This window comes from Cetorhinus maximus, chromosome 5 (assembly GCF_964194155.1).
Source record: "Cetorhinus maximus chromosome 5, sCetMax3.hap1.1, whole genome shotgun sequence".
Taxonomy (NCBI): domain Eukaryota; kingdom Metazoa; phylum Chordata; class Chondrichthyes; order Lamniformes; family Cetorhinidae; genus Cetorhinus; species Cetorhinus maximus.
In genome coordinates this window covers 72,168,123-72,192,950 of record NC_135883.1, presented here as the reverse complement: position 1 = coordinate 72,192,950, position 24,828 = coordinate 72,168,123, and the positions used below count along the sequence as shown (strand labels likewise).

Here is a 24,828-nt window from a genome sequence, read left to right as displayed (position 1 = left end):
TATGTTGTCATGAAGTCACCTCGTTCTAGTATTGAGTTTGGACCATGTCTAGTATAAATCCAGTCTTCTTTCAGAAGACTATTGATATTGATTGCCAACGTAAATACGACACAACTCACCTGAATCAAATGAGATTATGGGGAGAATTTTCTCTCTGTCGGGTGGGCTGGTCGGGAGCGGAACCAGGCGGACGTGGAGCTGATCGCCGCCTAATGGCTGCTTGCCGCCATTTTATGTGGGTGGGCCAATTAAGGCCTGTCCAGCATGACCTACCTGTGCGGGCGGGGGGAGGAGGGAGAGTTGGGGCCTGTGCTCTTTCGCACACATGCGCGAAAGAGCGCAGAAATCTCCCTGAGACATTGAGCTGCCTCAGGGAGATTAACTTCATTGTCAAAGTTGGAAAAAAAAATTTTTAATTATTCAAACACGTCCCCTCATGTGTGACATGAGCTGGGACATGTTTATGAATTTTCATGAAATTTTGATTTAATTAATGAAACCTTCATGAAACCTCATCCCGCCGTGGATGAGGTTTCAATGAAAAATGCTAAGGCTGCCTGGGCTCTTCCCCTGCCCACCAACCTTAAGATTGGACGGGCAGCTTTCTCAGTTGGGTTAATTGTTTTGTTAATGGCCTTAACAGGCCTTTGACAATTCGGCGGGCGAGCAGCCAACTCCGGTGCGCGCCTGCCGAATGGAAGATCAGAATGACGCGCGGTGACATCAGGATGCACACGCGACATCATTGCGCGTCATTTTATGCATCGGCATGCGGGGCCTGCCCCTGCACGCCGACCAGAAGATTCTGGACCATAAGCAGCAAGTTCTGCTGCTCCCAAAATATAAAGTAGGTCATCGTTATACTTTCTTCTTTCTCAGACTATTATTTATAAATGAGAATGCAATGATAAAGACAGACTAATGTAAAAACAACATTCTTCAAACATTGAAAGTGGCCTAAACAGCTGTTCTATAACATTAACTGACTATGATATTATGCAGAGCTGTTTGTAACTTAGCAACATGCTACAGTAATGACTCATGTCTAATCAGGACTACAATAAGCATAATATAAATTCACAGCTTAGTCATGATATTCAACCTGCACTTAACGCCCTTTGTGATTTCTCTGAAGTCCAACTTACATTTAGAACAAAGAATCATAGAAAGTTTACAGCACAGAAAGAGGCCATATGGCCCATTGTGTCTGCGCCGGCCAAAACACGAGCCACCCAGCCTAATCCCACTTTCCAGTATTTGGTCCGTAGCCCTGCAGGTTACAGCACTTGAAGTGCACATCCAGATATGTTCTAGAAAGATAAGCACTACAGTCCTGAAAACCACAGGGATACGATCTTGACAGTTACACTGGGTTTGCATCCATTAAAATAATAATAGATGAGGAAACCCATGCAGCCAATCTTAATTCACCCATCCAAAGATATGGCAAAGGTTACCTATTTAGTATTCAATTGTTTCTCAAATGATTCTAGGGCTTTTGCCTCCAGTATTCTATCCAAAAATGTGTTTCACCTGTTGACCTCTCTTTGTGTGAAGACAAATTTCCCAATATCAGTACTAAAATTAGATTTTACCAGTTTGAACGTGACCCCTAGTTCTACACCCATGGTTAAATTTAAAATTAAAATCTAGATTAACATTTTCCACACCATTAACAATTTTATAAACTGCTATAGAACCATCTCTAAAATATCTTTAATGCCCCAGTCCGTCTGCAATTAAAGGATTAGGGATATGAACAGAAGTCTGCTTGTTTTTATAAGGGATTCACTTCTTGAGGAAATTCAAAAGCTTTGATGTTTTCATGAATGGGAGTTGTTTCACTATCAAGTCTGCATAGTGGGAGTTCTTATAGATTTTTGTAAGTTATTTTATTTCATCTCCACATGGTTCCTGATGTCTGTCCATGGTAGATACTGGGTGATTGGCATTGGAGTTGGCATGGGGGGTATGAGGGGCCATAGTGGTGGGTGAGGGCATGAGTTGGCATTGTGTTGGCATGGGGTTAGCGGGGGTTGGTGAGGGGTGAGGGACTCAAGTTGCCCTTCCCTGGACCCAAAATAAGGCCCTAAGAATCAGAATCATAGCTCTTCTCTGCAATTCCATTAAAGTCTCTCCTGTTTCAGACTGGATGTCATGTTTAAGGTGTGGTCTGACCAGAACACTAAACAGTTTGCTCAATACCTCCTGTCATTTATATTCTATGAGCAGAATCTAGTGCCCTCTCCTGTGGCGAGTTTGGTGGTGGTAGGACAATTATTTAGCAGGAGATGGTGGTGATGAGATACCCATCACCAGCACAAGATTCCACCTTATTGTGACGGGAGATCACGGTGTCTCTCCAACTCTTGTGCTGTCTCCCTCACTCGTACTGTCTCCCTGACTCATACTGGGCCCCACGGTTGCTGTGGCGGCTGTTGGCTGAGTCACTACCGGTAGGTTGTGATGATGGGGGATAGTGCCAGGCAGAGGAATAGTTCAGCCCCTGTGGGTTCCTTTGGGGGAGGGAACAGTGTCCTTGGCAGGCTTGCAGGATTGGAGGCAGAAGCCGCGAGCAGCAGGCGGAAGCAAGGGCAGATGGAGCAGGAGCTGGAGAGAGAGCCTGAGGCCTATGTCAGTGCCTGGAGAACTGGCAGGGTAGGTGGAGCAGGCATCCAGCTGCGAGAGACCAAGGAGAATGGTCTCGTCAGCACAGAATTACCCCAACCTCAGAAACCCCAAGACGCTGGCGATAACATTTGTAATCTGGATGGCAAGGTAATCTAGTTCATGTGTTCAGGGGAGCTAGCAACAGGAGTGCTACGAGCAACCCGGCTCTCAACTTGGTTTCTTGACTGTGCTTCAAGTCCAGTTTTAAGCCCAAACCCATTTTGCGAGGGGTGGGGATAGGAGATAAAAGAGAAAGGTTTGGAATCACTACCCTTCACTCCTGCTGAAAGCAAGGAGTTCCTGCTCCCATTATTTAACAAACAAGTTTGTAACCCTAAGATAAAAGCAAAAAACTACAGATGCTGGAAATTCGAAACAAAAACAAAAATACCTGGAAAAACTCAGCAGGTCTGACAGCATCTGCGGAGAGGAACACAGTTAACGATTCGAGTCCGAATGACCCTTCATCAGAACTAAGGAAAAATAGAAAAGAGGTGAAATATAAGCTGGTTTAAGGGGGGATGGGACAGGTAGAGCTGGATAAAGGGCCAGTGATAGGTGGAGATTGCCAAAAGATGTCATAGACAAAAGGACAAAGAAGTGTTGACCGTGGTGATATTAGCTAAGAAATGTGCTAATGGTGACATTAAGGGTAGAAAGCAGGACGAGCAAGGTAAAGATAGCCCTAGTGGGGGTGGGATGGGGGGAAGGGATTGAAATAGGCTAAAAGGTAGAGATAAAACAATGGATGGAAATACATTTAAAAATAATGGAAATAGGTGGGAAAAGAAAAATCTATATAAATTATTGGAAAAAGGGGGATCGGAAAGGGGGTGGGGATGGAGGAGAGAGTTCATGATCTAAAGTTTTTGAACTCAATATTCAGTCCGGAAGGCTGTAAAGTGCCTAGTCGGAAGATGAGGTGCTGTTCCTCCAGTTTGCTTGGAGCTTCACTGGAACATTGCAGCAGGCCAAGGACAGACATGTGGGCATGAGAGCAGGGTGGAGTGTTGAAATGGCAAGCGACAGAGAGGTCTGGGTCATGCTTGTGGACAGACCGAAGGTGTTCCGCAAAGCGGTCACCCAGTCTGCGTTTGGTCTCTCCAATGTAGAGGAAACCGCATTGGGAGCAGCTAATGCAGTAGACTAAATTGAGGAAAGTGCAAGTGAAATGCTGCTTCACTTGAAAGGAGTGTAACCCTGCTGATTTGAGACAAGTGATTGAGCTCTCAAATGTTTTTTTCTGTATTTTGGAGTGTCAAGCATTGGTCATTCCGCTGTAAGGAGTTGGTTTCTTTATGATAGGTTTTTTCATGAATGTACGGATATGTTTAGTGCTAGTGAAATAAAGGACCACTGAGCTGGGATCTTTGTGCATTCCATGTGTTTTTTCCTGCACTACACTACATTTTTGGCAATGTGGATCATCATCTTATTGGTTTTATTGACTGCTTCTCTGCATTGGTTAGATATGTTGAGTGTTCCATTGACTGAGACACCCAGTTCTCTTTCAAATTCACCTGTAGTAATTTCAGCAACGTTCGTGGAGTATGTGTGTGGTCTATATTTCCTTACACTTGTCTGCATTAACTTCAATCTTCCGTTGTTCTACCCACTTGCATATTTTGCCCAACATATTCTGAGTTGCCTTTACCAATAGCATTGCCCCTCTTAGGCTGGCATAATTTGAAAATTTGATCACTTTTCATTAAGTTTCTGAATTAGGTCATTTATTTAAATTCAAAACAATGCCCTGAGGAATCCAATGAGTACTGCCCCAACTCCAGTATAATTCACCATTATTTCCTACTGTTCATCCGTTTCTCAACCATTCCCAAGTTTCCGTTTCTCAACCATTCCCAAGTTTTTCCCTGAATCCCCACAACTTTCAGTTGAATTAACAGCCTTCCATATGGAACTTTATCAAAAGCCTTTTGGGGGTCAAGATACACTATTTCATAGAGCTAACAACCCTCTGCTTGGGTTCCACTTCCTCAGAGAAGTCAAGGAGATTTGTCAGATAGGATCTTCACTTTCTGAATCCATTCTGATTGCTATTAGCTAGATTATTATTATAGAGATGATCCTCAAGCTTATTCTTGACAATTAATTCCATTATTTTACAATAAATGGAATTAAGACTATGTTGAGTCTGCAGAGTGACATCTAGCATAAAGGAACCTGGTGCTGGTTGTTGGAGCCTAATCATCTTAGCTCCATAGCATTGTTACAGGAGTTCCTCAGGATAATGTCCTTGGCCCAACCATTTCAGCTTCTTCATCAATGATGTTCCCTCCATCATAAGGCCAGGAGTGGGATCATTCACTGATAAATGCAGCATGTTCAGGTCCATTCACAATTCCTCAGACACTGAAGCCGTCTGTGCCCACCTACAGCAAGACCTGGACAACATTCAGGTATGGGCTGATAAGTAGAAAGTAACATTCATGCCACGTGAGTGCCAGGCAATGATCATCTCCAACAAGAGAGAGTCTAACCACCACCCTTCACTTCACATCCAGCTTCACCCAAGAGAATGAGGATGAAGGTATGGAACTCGGGGAGAGAGACTGTGAGTTTCTTGAGCAAATTGATATAGGGAGTGACAAGGTATTGGAGGTGTTGGCAGGCTTAAAAGTGGACAAATCTCCAGGTCCAGATGTTTTGTGTCCCAGACTGCTGAGGGAGGCAAGGGAGGAGATCACAGGGGCTCTGACCCAAATTTTTAATTCCTCTCTGGCCACGGGGAAGGTGCCAGAGGACTGGAGAACAGCTAATGTGGTTCCGCTATTTAAGAAGGATTGTAGAGATAAGCCAGGGAACCACAGACCAGTGAGTCTCACGTCAGTGGTAGGGAAACTATTGGAGAAAATTCTGAAGCAGAGAATCTATCTCCACATGGAGAGGCAAGGTTTGATCAAGGATAGTCAGCATGGCTTTGTCAGAGGGAGGTCATGCCTAACAAATTTGATTGCATTTTTTGAGGAGGTGACCAGGTGTGTAGGTGAGGGTAGTGTAGTTGATGTAGTTTACATGGATTTCAGCAAAGCCTTTGACAAGGTCCCACATGGGAGACTAATAAAGAAGGCAAATGCACATGGGATACAGGGTAATTTGATAAGGTGGATTCAAAATTGGCTTAGCTGTAGGAGACAGAGGGTGATGACAGAAGGCTGCTTTAGTGACTGGAAGCCAGTGTCCAGTGGTGTACCACAGGGATCTGTGCTCGGTCCCCTATTATTTGTCATTTATATAAACGACATAGATGACTATGTGCGGGGTAGGATTAGTAAGTTTGCGGATGACACAAAGATTGGCCGGGTGGTTAACAGTGAGGTTGAGTGTCTTGGGCTACAGGAAGATATAGACAGGATGGTCAAATGGGCAGATAAGTGGCAGATGGAATTTAACCCTGAAAAGTGTGAGGTGATACACTTTGGAAGGAGTAATTTGACAAGGAAGTATTCAATGAACAGCTCAACACCAGGAAGTTCTGAGGAAAAAAGGAACCTTGGTGTGTGTGTCCATAGATCTCTGAAAGCAGAGGGGCATGTTAGTGGGTTGGTGAAAAAGGCATATGGGACACTTGCCTTTATCAGTCGAGGCATAGATTACAAAAGTAGGGAGATCATGTTGGAGTTGAATCAAACCTTGGTGAGGCCACAGCTGGAGTACTGTGTGCAGTTCTGGTCGCCACATTATAGGAAGGATGTGATTGCACTGGAGGGGGTGCAGAGGAGATTCACCAGGATGTTGCCTGGGATGAAACATTTAAGTTATGAAGAGAGATTGGATAGGCTTAGGTTGTTTTCGTTGGAGCAGCGAGGACTGAGGGGCGACCTGATCGAGGTGTACAAGATTATGAGGGGCATGGACAGGGTGGATAGGGAGCAGCTGTTCCCCTTAGTTGAAGGGTCAGTCACGAGACGATATAAGTTCAAGGTGAGGGGCAGAAGGTTTAGGGGAGATGTGAGGAAAAACTTTTTTACCCAGAGGATGGTGACGGTCTGGAATGCGCTGCCTGGGAGGGTGGTGGAGGCGGGTTGCCTCACATCCTTTAAAAAGTACCTGGATGAGCACTTGGCATGTCATAACATTCAAGGCTATGGGCCAAGTGCTGGTAAATGGGATTAGGTAGGTAGGTCAGGTGTTTCTCATGTGTCGGTGCAGACCTGACAGGCCGAAGGGCCTCTTCTGCACTGTGTGATTCTGTGATTCTGTGATGTCCACTGGCAGTACAATCATTGAATCTCCCACTGTCAAAATCCTGGGGGTTACCATTGAGAAGAAACTGAACTGGACCAGCCATATAAATACTGTGGATTCAAAAGTAGTTGGGGCTGGGAATTCTCAGGCGAGTGACACGCCTCCTGACTCCCCAAAGCCTGTCCACCATCTACAAGGCACAAGTCTGGTATGTGTTGGAATACTCTCCATTTGCATGGATGAATGCAGCTCCAATAGCACTTTAAGAAACTCAAGATCGTCAAGGACAAAGCAGCCGGCTTGATTGGCACCCCATTGACCATGTTAAGCATTCACTCCCTCCACCACAGTAGCTACTGTGTTTGCCATCTACACGATGCACTGCAGCAACTCACCAAGGTTCCTTTGACAGCACCTTCCAAACCCACGATCTACACTACTTAGAACGATAAGGGCAGTAGATGCTTGGGAATACCACCAGCTACAAATTCCCCTCCAAGTTACACATCATCCTGATTTGGAAATGTATCACTGTTCCTTCACTGTCACTGATTCAAAATCCTTACTTAACACCACTGTAGGAGGACCATCACTACATGGATTACAGCAGTTGAAGAAGGCAGCTCACCACCACCTCCTCAAGGGCAAATAGGGATGAGCAATAAATGCTGGCCTTGCCTGTGATGGCTTCATCACTTGAATGAATTAAAATAAAATGAACATTTCCCTGTTTTCAAGCTGTTGGTTTCCTGGTATCTTTCTGCACACTGGGATAAATTGTATTTGTCCCTTCATCTTTATTTAGACATGTTAGCCTGTACAGAACTTCCACCTATATGGTGAAGTCATTCATTGTGATTTGGATATATTTGAAATATAATGTTGTACATGTCTTCCGCTTGGTCTACGTGAAGGAAGCAATAATTCAGAGTATTTACCATTCTGTGCTGTTTCTCAGTTTTAATCCCAGAGCAGCTTTTATGATTCTGAACTCTTCTCTGACCGCCCTGTTACTGCTGTGTTGCTTTTGCTGAAATAGTTTTTTACTCTTATGCTTAACCTCAACTTTTATGCCTTTTTCCTGGTAGTCTCTCTGTTCTTCCAATCACGCTTTTTTATCATGTTTCTGCAATTTATAATACTCACCTCAGCAATCCAGTCCCCCTTTTCCCTGCAGGAATTGTATAAGCCTTATTTTCTCTTTACATCATCTACAATTTGCTAATCGATTTAGGTTCACATTTGCTTAGTGGAAACTTATTAGTATCACCACACACCACTCCTGACACCACATCAATTAAAAAAATAAATTTACCTTTTCAATGGCAGCTGCTGATTAGGCCACACCCAAGAGATAAAGAACCTGACCAGAGCAGGTACCGGACTTAGTTGACTCGGGGCTGCTCTGTTTTCCAGAGGGCCCCTACATCAGGCTTCAGGCCCCTCATGTGCATTTGGAAGGGGCCCAATTTTCCTGTGGAAGGCGGGAATTTGGAGTCGGGACCAAACCTGAGTCGCATTCCTGCTTCTGTCTCCAGGCAGCAAGGTAGTGCGATTTAGCATTCTCCGAGGCCTCGGTTGCCCTGGAGGCAGCCCTGCTGCCCACATCGGCAGACCCAACCCTGAAATGTATCATTCAAGGCTTCCACTTTAGAGTGATTCTGGAGTGGGTCTAAGGAATGTCCAATCTGGGCTGCCATCTTTGTCTCAAGACAGAAGCTCTTCAATGTCATTGCTGGCAGATATCAAGATGGCTCAAAAGTGTTTGCTGCAGCTCAGAATGTGGGTATTGACCTTCATACTTTATCCCTCTTTGTTGTGCAATATCTGAAAGATGGCCTAGCATCACTGAACCACTATGGAATAGTCAAACCATTGCAGACTCCTTGGAGTCTTTATTCTGCTGCCTCAGAGTTGATCTGTTCTGTTGTCAGAATCCATGACATGTACTTTTTGGACACCATGAAGCAGCCTTGTTGAAGTTACAAAGAAGTTTTTATTAACATTACTGAACTGTGTACATATTTATAGCAGATGGTAAAGGTATGAAGGGGACCTCATACTAAGTCCTTACATGTTGCTATCTTTCTCTAGGCTGACCTTAGCTCTAGGCCATGTGCCTTCTTACATCACCATGTGGGGGGTACTGTACTCAGTCTCATGTTAACCATTTAGATACCAGTTCCTTCTACTACAAGAGTTCCTTCACAACTATACCTGTCTCAGCTCCCCCTTGAACATGTCTAACTCTTGCATGTGCAGCTAGAGCAGGTCCCAGCACAGTATTGTTATACAGCACAGCAGCCCACTTCAGGGGCTGCACTCCAAAGACGCCTATGAAGTTAAGTGACATTCTCAGTTACCCCATCTGACCACCGTTGAGATATGAGGGCACCGACTGCACAATGCTCTGGGCCCTCCTAACTTCATACCACACCAATGGAACTGAAGAACTCAAAGAGGTCTGTTTCTCAATTAGCTTGCCACACAGTGAGAATCTGTTCCATGATGGCCTGCACACATAAACAATGAGGCAACCAAGCCTTCACGTGATCTACCCGCCGCTCATAAGTAACCTACAACTCACTCATCTCTCATATTCATGTAAGCTTGCCTAGCTGATGCAATACTCACCATGAAGCCAAGTCACATACTGACATTGTGGCACCATATCATGCCTTGTTCGAAAGCATACCAAGCCCTGAGTAGATTGGAAGGCCGCAGCACTGCAGTGCCTTGGGTCTCTAAGGTTAACTCCCATCAATTCCACGTGTATCCCACGCAGGTTCCAGAGGTCTCTGGCCACCTATCAGAAGAATCCTTCGGGTAGCAGCAGGAAGAGGAGTTGTTCGAGGATGCACCGTCACATCTGACTAGCACACCATCCGCCCGCGCAGATCTGGCAACTCGGTGACTCCATACACGTATGTTGAAAGTGTAGTACTTGGCATGGATCACAGAATCTGTGTGCAGGAGGAGGTGTCTAAGGCAGAGGATAGTCCCCCTTGGAGCTGGGAGGACAGACATTATGATGTTCTGCTGGGAAATGAGGAAGGGCCTCAGGAGTCACAATTTGGGGCTTGGTACTTGGAGGGCCAGGAGCAGATGTGTGACCACCTGTCAGAATTTCCTGAAGTTGTGCAAGCTCATGGACTGCGAGTGGAGGAGTCTATGGAGCAGATGAACTCGACCAGGCTTTGAACACATGAGCTCCTCCCATGAGAGAGTGACCAAGCTCATGGACAGCATATGCGGCAACACCTGCAGTGCATGCAAAAACAGTGTGATGTCCTGCAAAGGATGCAGGGCACCGTATGTAGCTTGGACCAGTCCGTTCAGAACCTGAGCACCGATGTCCATGGGATACATGAAACACTGAGCAGCCTGAACAGGACATGTGCGCGGGTGTCCCAACACTGGCTGAAGGGGAAGCCAGCTGCAACCCAGGCCAACAGGAATGTCTAACAAAGGCTGAGGATGTGCCAGAGGAGGATAAGGATCCCACACCACTCATAGCGCCCCTTCATCCTCGGCTTCCTCAGCCTCTCTGACAGAGGGCACATCTTTATTCCAGGTCCTGCAGAGATGCAGGCAGAGTAGTCCCAGGAGAGGCTCCAACAAGTCTGTCCAAGACAAAGGAGGAATCATCCCAGATTTGTACTAAGCGTGGTAGCGGGTGGGAGAAAGGAAGTTTTTACCTGCCTACCACAATGGCGGCTTTTCATGCCATTTCGTCCCAATCCCGCCTCATTAATCATGCATTCCCAGGAAACATGCCATTTTGATGACGGACAGGCTCTCATTCGCCCACCACGCCATCACTTCACCAGTTCATCACGCCGGGCACTATATTTAAAGTTCAGCCATGCACACATCTCTGAGTGCATCCAGCCCATGACTGCTGAAAAGAAGACATGGCTCTGAAAGGCAAGAAGACTGCAGTCCAACGATTTAATAACGTGTCCCTTGAGCGCACTTTGGATGCAATAGAGGCCTGCCATGATGCCCTCTACCCCCGCTCTGGCCGCAGGGTGGGCAGCAATATCTCTAATTCAGCTTCAGAGACAGTGGCAGTGGTGGTCAGTGCCAATACCCTGCAAAAGAGGGAGGCCACCCAGTGCAGCAAGAGGATGAATGATCTCCTCCGTTCAGCCAGGGTAAGACACTTTTCTCATCACTCTCAACTCACACGCTCACAAATCCATCACACACCCACTGGGATCTCACTCACAGCCAGTTCATGAGACATCATCATTCACTGTCTCATACACACCTTCATTGTCCTCATCCCATCTGTTGGGCCACTCACCACCCACACAGGCTAGGCATACTTATCATCTGACCTGGCAGGTGTCCTGCTTACACTCTTTTTTGTTAGGAACCAGCAGCGGGTGACTTAAAAGCTGATAAAGAAGGAGAAAATTGACTAGGAAAGTAAATTGGCAAGAAATATAAAAACAAACAGCAAGAGCTTCTACAGGTATAAAAAAAGAAAGAGAGTGGCTAAAGTGAGCATCAAACCCTTGGAGGATGTGACTGGAGAATTGGTAACGGGGAACAGAGAAATGGCAGATAATTTAAACCAATATTTTGCATCAATCTTCACAGTGGAGGACACTATAAACATCCCAAAGGTATCAGGTAAGCAAGGAGCTAATGGGAGGAAAGATCTTGTAACAGTCTCTATCTTGAGGGACAAAGTATTTGAGAAACTAATGGGACTAAAGGCAGACAGGTCGCCAGGACCTGATTGCCTGCTTCCAAGGGTTTTAAAGGAAGTGGCTGCAGAGATAGTGGAGGCATTGGTCAAAATATTCCAGAACTCACTGGATTCCGGGAGGGTCCCAGCGGATTGAAAAACCACTAATGTGACACCCCTGTTCAAGAAGGGAGGGAGACAAAAAGCTGAAACTATAGGCCAGTCAGCCTAACATCTGTCATTGGGAGAATGCTAGAGTCCATTATTAGGAAAGAAATAGCAGGACATTTAGAAAAGCTTAACACAATCAAACAGAGTCAACATGGTTTTGTGAAAGGGAAATCATGTCTGACAAATTTGCTCGAGTTCTTTGAGGATATAACAAGCAGGGTTGATAATGGGGAACTGGTAGATTATGTGGCGTGGGCTGAACTCCATTGCTGACGCCAAAGTTGGCCTCCAACAGTGTGTACGTGAGAGGGGTGCCAGGCAGCTCAACCTCACTCCAGCTACCCCTTCTCCTCAAGGAGTCAACTTAGGGCCTTTGGGCGGCCATAGGAAGGAGGATCAGCAGGTGCACATTCCGAGCCCATCCACCCAGGTGACTCCGAGAGTTTCCGGCCCATCCGACTCCCCTCTTCCTGTCACCTCAGCAACTCAGGCTCCATTGGCCGAGGAGAGTACCACTGCCACACAGGAGGACCCCAAAAGCAGGCTGGGGCCCTCCAAATCTTGGCTCTCCAGCGGACGCCCGCCAAGGTCATCACAGACAGTGTGTCACAGTCAGCAGGCTGCCTCCACCTACGCTGTGGATGTCTGGGGAACACCAAGACATAGCAGCAGGATTAGGAAAGTTAAGAAGATGTTTCACAACCTGGGTATAGGTGTTAATCACTTGTACATAATGTTCAATATTGTAAATAAACTCCCAAGAATGCCTCTCTGCCTATGGCTCCTTGTTCTGATGAACAGTGTTTGTATCACTCAGATGTGAAACATTGGTTCCTTCACAAGATAAAGGCAGGTATCTCAGTCCAGGGCCTCTTCCCTGTGCTCTGTGCAGCCTTCAGACCAAAGTGATGGTCCGGCCTCACGCTCCCTGGACACATTACTCATGCCTGCACCTCAGCGGTGCTGGTCATTGCTGTCAGAATGTAGTGGGCAGGTCTCACAGAGTCCCCTCATTCTCTCTGTGTGCTCTCAGCACCTTTAAGATAGGGTTGGCCCCCATCTCTTCAGCATCTGTGACTAATGACGCTGTGTTCCTGAAGGAGCCAGGTGCTGAAGGCAGACAAAGTATCAGGTGTATTTAAAGTTTCATGGCTGTGTCTCCATGATATGACCCTGATCCCAACTGCAAGTGAGCTGCCCTCAGCCAGACAGGAATCAGACTTTCTCAGAGGCTATGTGAAGATCTATGGAGTGTCCTCACTGCATGTCGTCATCATCCTCCTGCAATTGAGCAACTATTAAGGCCTCCACTATATCTCCATGACAGGAGCTTTATCACAGAGGGTATATGCGCTGCCATAAGCCAGACTGGAGTGAAACATTCACAGATACAGTGTGAGGATCTATGGTGTCTCGTCACTGCCTGTCATCATCATCCTCCACAAATCTAGCAGCTATGAGGGCCTCCCAAGTGCACCTGCCTCATGTGGCCAGTGCAAGGGCCTTATCGCCGACATCATCGCATTTGAGGACCTCCTCACCCTCATCCCCATCAATGTCCTCCTCATCGAAGGAAACTTTCAGTTCCTCCATCTCATCCTCGGCCAGCTTCTCTCACTGTTGCAGCTGAAGGGCACAGCAGGCAACAACGAAGCTTGACACCCACTGTGGACTATATTGCAGGGCTCCACCAGACTGATCCAGGCACCTGTGTTAACTGAGGGTATAGCCCCTCCTGCTGTTTATCAGGGGTCATGTGATGTTCTGTGGAGGCTCCGACCAATGAGCTCTAAGCGTGGGCAGTCCAGGGGGTGCAGCTTCCTGCCCAGAGTCCTGATCGAGCGTGTAGCAGTTCTCTGTAATGAAGTTTAGCTGTTTCTTGTTGAAACCTGTCTGCTCCATTGAACCATTACATTTGGTAACAAGGGTAAAATTAGCTCCGACTCTGTGCCTCGCCCGGTTACTGTGAGTACCTCGAATTTAAAAAAAAGACTACTCACCAGTCATGCCACTCTTCGGCAGCATCGATCCTTATGATGCAACTTATGGAAGACTGGATCCAGTATGTAGAGCGTCTCGGGTTTTATTTCATAGTGAAGGAAATTACCACAGTGGAAAAGCAGAAAGCCATCCTTTTGTGTGTATGTGGCAGTGAGACATATAATTTCACTCACAACCCGACGGCCCCGAGAATGCCCAATTCTAAGCCCTATAATGAATTTGTGGACCTTGTGAAAACGCACGTCCAGCCGAAGCCAACCACAATAATGCAGCATTTTAAATTTAATTCCAGAGTTAGGGCCACGGGAGAGTCTAACGCAACCTATGCAGTGAACTTTAAGCAGTTGACAGAACACTGTGACTCCGGGGACATGTTAAATGATACGCTGCGGTACCGATTAGTTTGTGGAGTTCAGGATGACACCATTCAGCGTCGTTTACTCACCGAGGTCGACATCGACTTTAACTGCACCCTAGAAATCTCCCTCACCATGGAAAGTGCTGTGAGAGACTCGCAGGCTTTGCAACACATACAACATGGCGCAGTTCTTCATGTGGGGCAGGAACCTACCACCGGGCGTGGTGTGAAAACCAGAGACACAGCATCGAAGCAAGAGGCATTGTCCACTGTGAGAATCATGAAAAAGCCTCGTAGAAACACTTCAGCAGTGACTTCTAGATTAATGATGTGGAGGTGACCACGGAGTAAATTCAAGGAGGCAGAATGTCGTTACTGGCTTAGGAAAGGTCACGTGGTAAGGCAATGCTGGGCAAAGCTGAAGCAGCCTGCAAAACAGCAAACCAACAGGATCGAATTAAATAATACAGCAGATACTGAAGCTGCTGACACCGATGTTTATACTCTGTATAATATAACCGCTGTGAAAACCAAACCTACCACTGTCACAACCCAAGTTAATGAGAAGCCACTAATGATGGAGGTGGACATGGGTGTCTCAACTATAGTGGTGAGAGAGCACACTTTCAAATACCTTAATGAAGGTAGACAGCCAATAAACCTGGAGTGAACAGCCGCTAAATTAAGGACATACGTGTCAGAATCCATTCAGGTAAAGGGCACCACCAAAGTACCAGTTTCTTTCAAGCATCAGACAGCCCAGTTGCCTGTAATAATAGTGAAAGGAGAAGCACCCAGACTTTTAGGCCAAGACTGGCTATTGAAGTTCAAGCTCGACTGGTCTGAGATATTTCACCTCAAATCTGATGGAGTTTCTGAACTCCTAAGAAAATACAACATGGGTTTTTCGGGATGAACTAGGGAAGTTAAAAGGCATCCAGGCTAAGATAAATGTGGAGCCACAGGCAACACTTCGTTTCTTCAAGGCAAGACCTGTGCCTTATACATCGAAAAAAAAGGTTGATGGAAAGCTGTGCTGGTTAGCAAAGCTGGGCATTAACCAACCTGTTCAATTCTCGGAATGGGCTGCGTCTGTAGTTCCAGTGGTTAGTTCCCGACCGCACCAAATACATCTGCAGAGACTATGAGCATAATTTTTAGGTCGGCGGGCAGGCGCACGCCTGACTCGATTGGACGCGAAATCACACAAAGAGATGTTGGGCGAGTGTCCCGACATCATCCCACACTTGGGCGATATTTCAGTCAGCAGGTGCATGCAAAAGCCAGAAGCACACCCGCCGGCAATTAAGAGACCAATTAGTGTAATTAAAGTTGCAATTGTCTCCAATTTTTTGTGGCCCATCCAACGGTTGGTGGATGGGCGAATCGGCGAGGAAGACTTTGCATTTTCCATGAAACCTCATCCAAGGGCGGGATGAGGCTTCCGTTTCTAAATAATAAAAAAAAAATCTATTGACAGTGTTTTCATCATGTATATGTTCAGGTGACTGATGGTGATACTTGGACATTTTTTTCCTGATTTTAAAAACTTTATTTAGTTGTTTTCAAGTCTTTGGCCTCCTGAGGCAGCTCTCTTCCTTCAGGGAGCTTTCATTCAGCACTCGCTTGCGCCCACGCTTACATCAGCGCTCACCCTCTTCCCACCCCCAAATTGACAGTACTAAGCATTTCAGCACGTGCTTCACGCTGGCTGGCCGCTAATTGGCCAGCCAGTGTGAAATCGCAATCGGGGGCCGACCGTGGTTGATGGTGCATTCCCCAGCTGATCACGGACCCACCAATTGCACCTGCCCACCAATCTAAAAATTTTGCCCCATAAATTGACCGTAAATAAGGCAGCCAAACTCGACAAGTGCCCTATCCCAAGGCTAGATGACTTATATGCCAAACTGGCTGGAGGCAAATCCTATACGAAATTGGACATAAGCCACTTTTACCAGCAAGTAGAGCTTAATAACACATTGAGGGAGTACGTAACCATTATCACACCATAATAAACTAGGAATGCTGGGCTAGTTTCTTGTAAGAAACAGTAAACTTTATTTACAGACTCCAAATGAGACTACATGCTTGTGCCAAGACCAAGGCTAAGAAGCTTCACCTCTAAGATTTTCTGCGCTTAGGTCTGATTCATCTGCACAGTCACATGATCCCCATAACAGTAAGAAATGGTTTAATTTACAATTGCTACATTCCTCCGCTTTAATTTTGTTTTACCCTCTTATTTACAAAAACATCTTAATCCATATTATATACAATGATATACAGTTCATGCCAATATAAATTCAGCCTTTGAGGTGGTTTTTGCATTCAAAGAAAGAACAAAGAAAAGTACAGCACAGGAACAGGCCCTTCAGCCCTCCAAGCCTGCGCCGATCATATTGCCCGTCAACTAAAACATTTTGCACTTCCGGGGTCCGTATCCCTCTATTCCCATCCTATTCATGTATTTGTCAAGTTGCCTCTTAAACACCACTATCGTACCTGCTTCCACCACCTCCTCTGGCAGCGAATTCCAGACACTCACTACCCTCTGTGTAAAAAACTTGCCCCGCACATCACCTTTATAGTTTTCTCCTCTCACCTTAAATCTATGACCCCTAGTAATTGACTCTTCCACCCTGGGAAAAAGCTTCTGACTATCTACTCTGTCCACGCCACTCATAATTTTGTAAACTTTGTAATCAAGGTGGGTACATTGATGCAACTCTACAACTGGAGGTTCTTCCATTGGATCAGCTTGAGCAAGATCTGAAGCTTCAGGGACATCCCTAGACAATGGCAGTTCAGAATTATTTACTTCAACAGAGACATCAGGTATATCTATTCTTTGTCAATCTGGCACCTCGGGTCAAAGTTTTGACTTAAATTTCAGGTGGATTAACTGGTTGTTGGAGAGTTTCTCGACTTCTGAAATGATCCACGTGTTCCCTAACAATTTCCACTTCTAGCTGATAAGATAATTGTCCTGTTTCAGAGACGATTGTACCAGGGGCCCATCTTGGTCCAGTTGCAAAATTTTGTACAAAACTGTCTCTCCCACAGTAAACTCTCGACGTTTACTGTGAACATCACGATTCACTTTCTGACTAAAAGCAAAAAACTGCGGATGCTGGAAATACAAAACAAAAATATAAATACCTGGAAAAATTTCTGACTACCTTCCCACCCTAATTGCAGAACAGTGCCATGTTGCACACTCTGCAAAGGCTGCGAGCCCCTCTCAACACTCCCATTGCTTGTGCTATTTCCATGATGCACTTCAGGTCTATCTCAACTTCTGCAAGCAAACAGCGTTGAATGGCGTCATCGGTTATGCCACAAACCAAATGATCTCACAACATGTAGTTTAAAGTATCACCAAAGTCACAGTGCTCCGTTAACTTTTAACTTCATGATGTACGTTGCGATCGATTCACGGTGGCCCTTACTTGAGAGTTAAACTTGAATCTTTGCATGATCACAGAGAGTTTAGGCTGAAAACGTCCTTTCCTGATGTCTACTAGCTTAGTGAAGGATCTGGAATTTGGCATGTTCAGAGCCGTTAAGCTACAGATTAGGTTATAGGTTTTGCTGTCACTGACACTTAGGAGAATTGCCTTCTGTTTCTTCTCCGCCGTTATTTCGTTAGCTACAAAGGAGAAAGCTAATCGCGCAATGTATTTACTCGTATGGGTCAAATCTGCCAAAGAGATGCATTGCTCGTGAGTAAACTTCTTTTCTTCCTTCCCTTAAAAAATTGAAATACTCACAGTTGCAAGGCGAGATGCTGCGTCGGTGCTATTTATCCTCATCGCCAGTTGTAATAACCTAGGAGTGCTGGGCTAGTTTCTTGTAAGAAACAGTAAGCTTTATTTACAGACTCCAGATGAGACTACAAGCTTGTACCAAGACCAAGGCTAAGAAGCTCTGTCCCTAAGGTTCCCCACGCTTAGGTCTGATTCGTCTGTACAGTCACCTGATCCCCATAACAGTAAGAAATGATTTAACTTACAATTACTACACACGCAAAGGGTCTCTATCAGTACACCCTTTGGGGTCTCATTGGTGTGTGCTATCTTCCAGAGAACAATGGAAAGCCTTTTGCAAGGACTCCCAAGAGTAATTGTATATCTAGATGATGCCCTCATCACAGGGTTAACCAAAAGAGAACACTTGGCCAACCTGGAGGAGGTGCTAAGGAGGTTCATGGAAGCCGGTGTACTGTTAAAGAAGGAAAAGTGCACATTTCAGGCACCAGAAGTGACTAACCTAGGCCATAGTTTGGATACCATGGGACTACACTCAGTAGAAGACAAAGTTCAGGCAATAAGAGATGCGCCATCACCATCCAATGTAACAGAACTCAAGTCCTTCCTGGGCATGATCAACTATTATAGTCGCTTCTTGCCAAATCTATCAACTGTGTTGGCACCGTTACACTCGTTACTAAAAAAAAATTATCATCAGCTTTGTGGGGACACAACAGGAAGAAGCCTTTGTGAAAGCAAAGGAATTGTTGCATTCGTCTTGTCTATTGGTACCCTACGATCCGCAGAAAGAGCTGTTATTAACATGTGATTCTTCTCCCTATGCAGTGGGAGCTGTGTTATCTTATAAAATGGGAAATGGGTCTGGTTATGTCTCGCGAACCCTCGCCACAGCCGAGAAGGGCTATTCCCAACTAGAAAAGGAAGGTTTATCGGTCGTATTTGGAGTGAAGAAATTCCACCAGTACCTGCATGGTCGCCATTTCACAATTGTGTCGGACCATAAACCGTTAATGGGTTAATTCAGTGAGGACAAGGCCATCCCGCCAATAGCATCAGCAAGGATACAACACTGGGCTCTGACGTTATCTGCATATGAGTATACTTTTATGTACCGTCCTGGCCTACACATTGCAAATACGGATGCAGTCAGTCGTCTCCCATTGCCAGGCAGCATTGTGCATACTCCCATTCTGCAGGAATTAGTGCTATTGTTGAACTTCTTAGATTCTTCACCTGTGTGTGTGAGACAAATTAGGAATTGGACAGAGATTATTGAAAGTCAGAGACTTTGTCTTAAAAGGATGGCCAAAGTTGCCTGTATCTGGAGAACTGAGATCATTTCATGTCAGACAGATGGAATTGAGCTGCCAAAGTGGAATTTTGTTGTGGGGGTCAAGAGTGGTGGTCCCACCACAAGACAGAGAGCCGCTCTAGACAGAACTCCATAGTGCCCATCAGAAATATCAAAAATGAAAATGCTTGCGCAAAGCTACTGTGGCCACGCATTGATGGAGATATTGAAAACTTGGTCAAGAACTGTCTCCACTGTCAGCAACAACAGAAATTGCCTGTTCCGGCTCCCCTGCATCAATGGGAGTGGCCTGGTTGACTCTGGGTTCGATTACATATTGATTAAATAGGACCATTCTTGGGTAACATGTTCTTGTTAATTGTAGATGCACATTTCAAATGGATGGATGTACACGAAGTCAAGTCACCAACTTCAAACACAACTATAGAGAAGCTACGTCATAGTTTCAGCATATATGGCCGACCTGAAATTGTCGTTTCAGATAACGGCACCACTTTTACCAGCTCAGAGTTTCAGAAATTTATGGATCTGAATAGAATCAGACATATTAAAACAGCACCTTACCATCCCTCATCTGATTGGCCTAGCCGAGAGGGCAGTACAAACTTTTAAGCCTTGTATGCTAAAGCTATCAGAAGGCACTCTGGAATCTCGACTTTCCCACTTTCTTCAGTTATTGTACAACACCACATTCAGCTACGGGTTGAACACTGTCTGAATTATTGATAAAATGCCGCCTACATACACAGCTAAGCCTGGTGTTTCCACATTTAGAGGGGAAGGTAGAGTGGCATCAGCGTAATCAAAAATTGAACCAGGATATACACAGCAAAGCTCGCACATTCAGTGTAGATGACATGGTATTCATGTGAAATTTTGGCAGTGGACCCTGTTGGGCTCCTGGAACCATTGTCTCAGAGACTGGTCCATCATCTTTCCAAGTACAAATGCGAGATAGAATCATCTGTAAGCACGTAAATCATATTCGTGCCAGAGAGACATTCCAACAACCAACTATTCTGCCTGTGATTAATGTCGAAACGTCAATTCCTGAGGTGACTGATCAACCTAGAATAGACATGGCCAATGCCTCTGTAGAGTTGCCAAACCCTGAACTGCCATGTTCCAAAGATGTGACTTATGCTGCATTTCCAGATCCTGTTGATCCTGATGAGGAACATCAAGTGGTAGAGTTAAGCCGCAGTAGCCATATAAGGAGAGCGCCTCAGAGACTTGATTTTTAATCACCTGAAATTGTGTACATGTTTATGTTGTTGGATATTCAAATGTTTCCCTGTTAATAGAAATTGTAAAAATCTAAAGGAGGAAATGTGGTAACTGAGAGTATAGCCCCTCCTGCTGTCTATCAGGGACGCTCTGTTAAGGGTAAGACGAGTGAGCCTTAAGCCCGGGCAATCCGGGGGGTGGGGCTTCCTGATGAGAGTCCTGATTGAGCGTGTAGCACCTGAAAAACTCTCTGTAATAAAGTTTAGCTGTTTCTTGTTGAAACCTATCTCCTCTGTCAAGTCATTCCGGCACCGGGACCTCATTTTCAGCATCTTGATGGTTTGCTCCACCAAGTTGTGAGTTGCGAGCCTTGTTATACCTTTGCTCTGTTGCAGTCTGAGGTCACTGCACCGCAGTGTCATCAGCCATGGCCACTGCAGTAGCCCTTGTCCCAGGGGAGCCATCCCTGCAACCCCTGTGGACCCTGGAAGACGTCAGGGATCTGTGACCGACTGAGAATGTAGGACTTGTGCAGACTCCCTGGAAACTGTGTGCAGACCTGCAGGATGCATTTGTGGTGGTCACACACCAGCTGTACATTCAGCGAATGGAATCCCTTGCACTTGATATAGTTGACTGCGTGTTGCGATAGAGATCTGACCGTCACGTGAGTGCAGTTGATGGCACCCTGCCCCTGTGATCTGGGGAAATCCAATCTTGCATTGTGGCTTTCCTGGTCCTGAGTGAAATGCACAAAGTTGTGTGCCCTCGCGAAGATGGCATCCGTGACCTCATAGATGCATTTGTGGGTGGAGGCTTGTGATATCCCACAGAGGTCACCTGTGGAGCCATGAAAGAAGACACTGGCATAGAAATTAAGCACCGCGGTCACTTTCATGGCCACTGGCAGTGGATGCCCTCCATGTCCCCGTGGCGCCAAATCTTGCAGCAGGTGGCAGGTGTGACCGACCAGTTCCCTGGACAAGCGCAGTCTTCGGTGACACTGGTTCTTGGTCATCTGCAGGAATGAAAGGTGACGTCTATAGACCCTGTGTCTGGCTAGGCACTGACCTAGGGTTAGGGTTAGGGTTAGGGTGGCTCGCTGTGGCACTTCAGTGGCATATCTGGGTGCCTCAGCCGCCCCTTCTTCCTGAGGGTGCTGCTCCCTCTGTGCAGCCAGGCACCTCCGTTGCTCTCTTCTCCTTCGTCTCAGCTCTCTGTATGCCATGAGGCATATAACCAGTTCACCAGGCTCCAATCTCCTGATGTACTCCTCCTGCAGGATGAAAGAGAGAGACAAATGGGTGAGCTTAGGTGCTCTAAGAACCTCTCTTGGTTAAGTCTGAAGGCCCCTTAACATACCTGGGAGTGTGCTGGCCACCACTTGGATGGCTGGAGTTTAATGCGCTGCATGGCTGCCCGAAACTCACCCACCTCAGCCCCTCTCCACCTGACCGATTGGCGGCAGCTTTGCCCACTGGACTGCAAGCTGTGCTCTCAGCTCAGGCATTCTCCTAACCCGCACTGGAAGGCTGCACTGTTAGCTTGAACCATGGGGGAGACTGGACCAAACCGGGATGATGACATTGCAAGGGGCTGTGAGCACCTCCACCAGTGACTGCTCCATGACCAGCTTTAGCAAGGAGATTGCACAATGTGTCCAGTTGTCCACCTGTTCTGCAGTCCACTAAAATGCTCATTAGTTTGCAGTCTGTGCCCAGGGGGTGAAAATTTCTGGAGCATTTGGTGGCAATATCATGGGATTGACTTGCAAATGTATCACAATGAGGTTCCAACGTCTGACGGCAGGAAACGCGGCCCGCCATTGACAGGCAGAACGAACGATTGCAAACGGGTTTCACGAGGTCATGAAACCAATTTTTGGCCTTCTCGCCATATTGTCTGCTCACATTGCTATTCAGCTACAAGAAATGCAAGTTATTATCGCTCGTATTTGCTGATGCAGAACTTCTTTAATAGCAGAACCAGCACTCATTTATTTGTACCTACGTTATTTTTCTCACTTTGGACCTACATGTGTAAGAAAACCTATCACTGGCCCCTTCTCCTTTCCAAAAATCTCTTGATTCAAGGCTTACAAGACTATCATATATGCTAATTTTGTAGCAAAAAAGAAACAGAACACTATCCCATGAAAAAATGTATTTGCGAGTGTGTGTTGGTTCATGATGCAGAAGAGAAGACGTATTTCATTTTCCATTTGTTGGCATTTTCCATATTAGGTGTGGTGCAGGGTTGCAGGGCTCTTGAGGCACTTGTATGGCTCATTGTAGGAATGTAGCCACACAAGTTAATCTATTCACAAAATTAACCATATTTTTTTCCCTTAGATTGGAGAATGACATAAAGAAACTGAAGGCAGACCTACAAACCTCTAGGCAATCTGAACAGGAGCTCCGCAGTCAGGTTAATGTACTGACCAACAGCAAACAAAAAATACGGTCCGAACTTGTTCAGCTTCGACAAGAAAATGAGCTTTTACAGACCAGGTAGGAATGCTGTCAGCGCACAGCACTAAAAGGTCAGCATTATTTAGTCAGCAGCCTTTCTCAGATGAAATAGAAAACTGTAAACATGCTCTAATATTGGTATAACGGTTGTGTTTCACTTTACTTGAAGAATGCATTGTGCTTTGCAAGCAAAACAGAAAGACAAACAGAACATCGCCTACTTAGAGAAAAAGCTTAGAACAGAACTGGAGGGCCGAGCACTGCTGGAGAAACAGCTAATGGACACAAAGAGGAGGAAAACAGATGAAACCACAGTTATTGCACGGGCCATCTCACTCAATGCATCCATCAGGTATGACGCGTGTAATGTACAGATTCACTATGAGATGGCTATGGAAGTCATGGTCGGCAGCAGCTTTTTTACATCGCCTATTACTTCCAGATCAATAAGAAGATGCAGTTTGGACTCATGTTTAGTTGAATCTGATAGAAGTTTATAGTCTAAATTATGCACATGTACTTGAGTCAAGCGAAACACCAGTTGGCCTGGGACAATGTGAAATTGTCCATTTTGACAGGAGGAATAAAAAAAGCATGCTATCGAAATAGTGAGAGGTTGCAGAACTCTGAGATTCAGACGGATCGGAGTGTCCTAGTGCATGAATCATAAAAGGCTAGTATGCAAGTACAGCAGGTAATTAGGAAAACTAATAGAATGTTATTGTTTATTGTGAGGGGAATTGATTACAAAATTAGGGAGGTTATTGGTGAGATCATATCAGTACTGGTCTCCCTATTTAAAGAAATATGTAAATGCATTAGAAACAGTTCGGAGAAGTTTTACTAGATAGATACCAGAAATGGGCAGGTTGTTTTATGAGGAAAGACTGGACAGATTAGGCTTGTATCTGCTGGAGTTTAGACGAGTAAGAGGCAACTTAATTGAAACCTTTAAGATCCTGAGGGGTCTTGACAGTGTGGACGTGGAGAGGATGTTTCCTCTTGTGGGAGAATCTAGAACTAGGGGCCACAGTTTAAAAATAAGGGGTCACTCATTTAAGACAGAGATGAGGAGAAATGTTTTCTCTCAGAGGGTTGTGAGTCTTTGGAACTCTCTTCCTCAAAAGGCAGTGGAAGCAGAAATGAATATTTTTAAGGCAGAGCTAGGTAGATTCTTGATAAACAAGGGAGTGAAAGGTTATCAGGGGTCAGAAGGAATGTGGAGTGGAGGTTACAATCATATCAGCCATGATCTTACTGATTGGCAGAGTAGGCTCAAGGGGCCGAGTGGCCTACTCCTGCTCCTAATTCATATGTTTGTAAGTATGGATTGCCATCCTGTAATAAATTAACCACAAGCAAAGAGAGACATTTAACATTTTAAACTGAAGGTTGATTTTAACTGTGGGCTGGTTTCGGTGAATGAATAGCAGAGTGAGTTAGAATCTCACCTGAGCTTCAGAAATAAAGGTTATTTTAAGTTGTGAGCCTCATTCAAATCCCACCATCCAACTTGAAACCCACTCCAGCTGGGAATTTGGGGGATGAAGTGATGGAAAATTGCAGTGTTCGGAGACCACCTGCTGAGAGAAGGTAGAAGGCGGGATTGGCAGCCAAGGTTAAAATCATCTTCTGAGCATCCCTAAACCACTCTGAGGGCGGAATATCCCAGATTCGCACTAATTGCGGTAGCGATTTCACACCATATCATCCGCTTCCCACCTCATGAATTATGTAGCCACAGGAAACACGCTGTCTTGCTGGCAAGCGGCCTCTGAATCGCCCGCCACTCTGTTACCCCACTGTTTCCTCACTCTGGGTGTCATATCTAAACTGCAGATGAGCACACAGTCCTCAATGCTTGCAGCCCAGGACTGCTCCAGTGAAGACACGGCCCTGAAAGCCAGGAAGATTTCAGTGACTCATCAATGAAATGCCTT

The 24,828-nt window shown here is 45.7% G+C and overlaps 1 protein-coding gene across 3 annotated transcripts in view; it reads left to right on the top strand.

Moving 5' to 3' along the window:
* The window catches only part of LOC144680721 (macoilin-like), a 207,830-nt gene that overhangs the window by 165,831 nt on the left and 17,171 nt on the right, over nt 1–24,828 (top strand). For all 3 annotated transcript variants that reach the window (XM_078541996.1, XM_078541997.1, XM_078541998.1), the window contains 2 exons: nt 22,769–22,927; nt 23,058–23,240. In XM_078541996.1, coding sequence (XP_078398122.1) covers nt 22,769–22,927; nt 23,058–23,240 — 342 coding nt within the window. The remainder of the gene's footprint in view (nt 1–22,768; nt 22,928–23,057; nt 23,241–24,828) is intronic.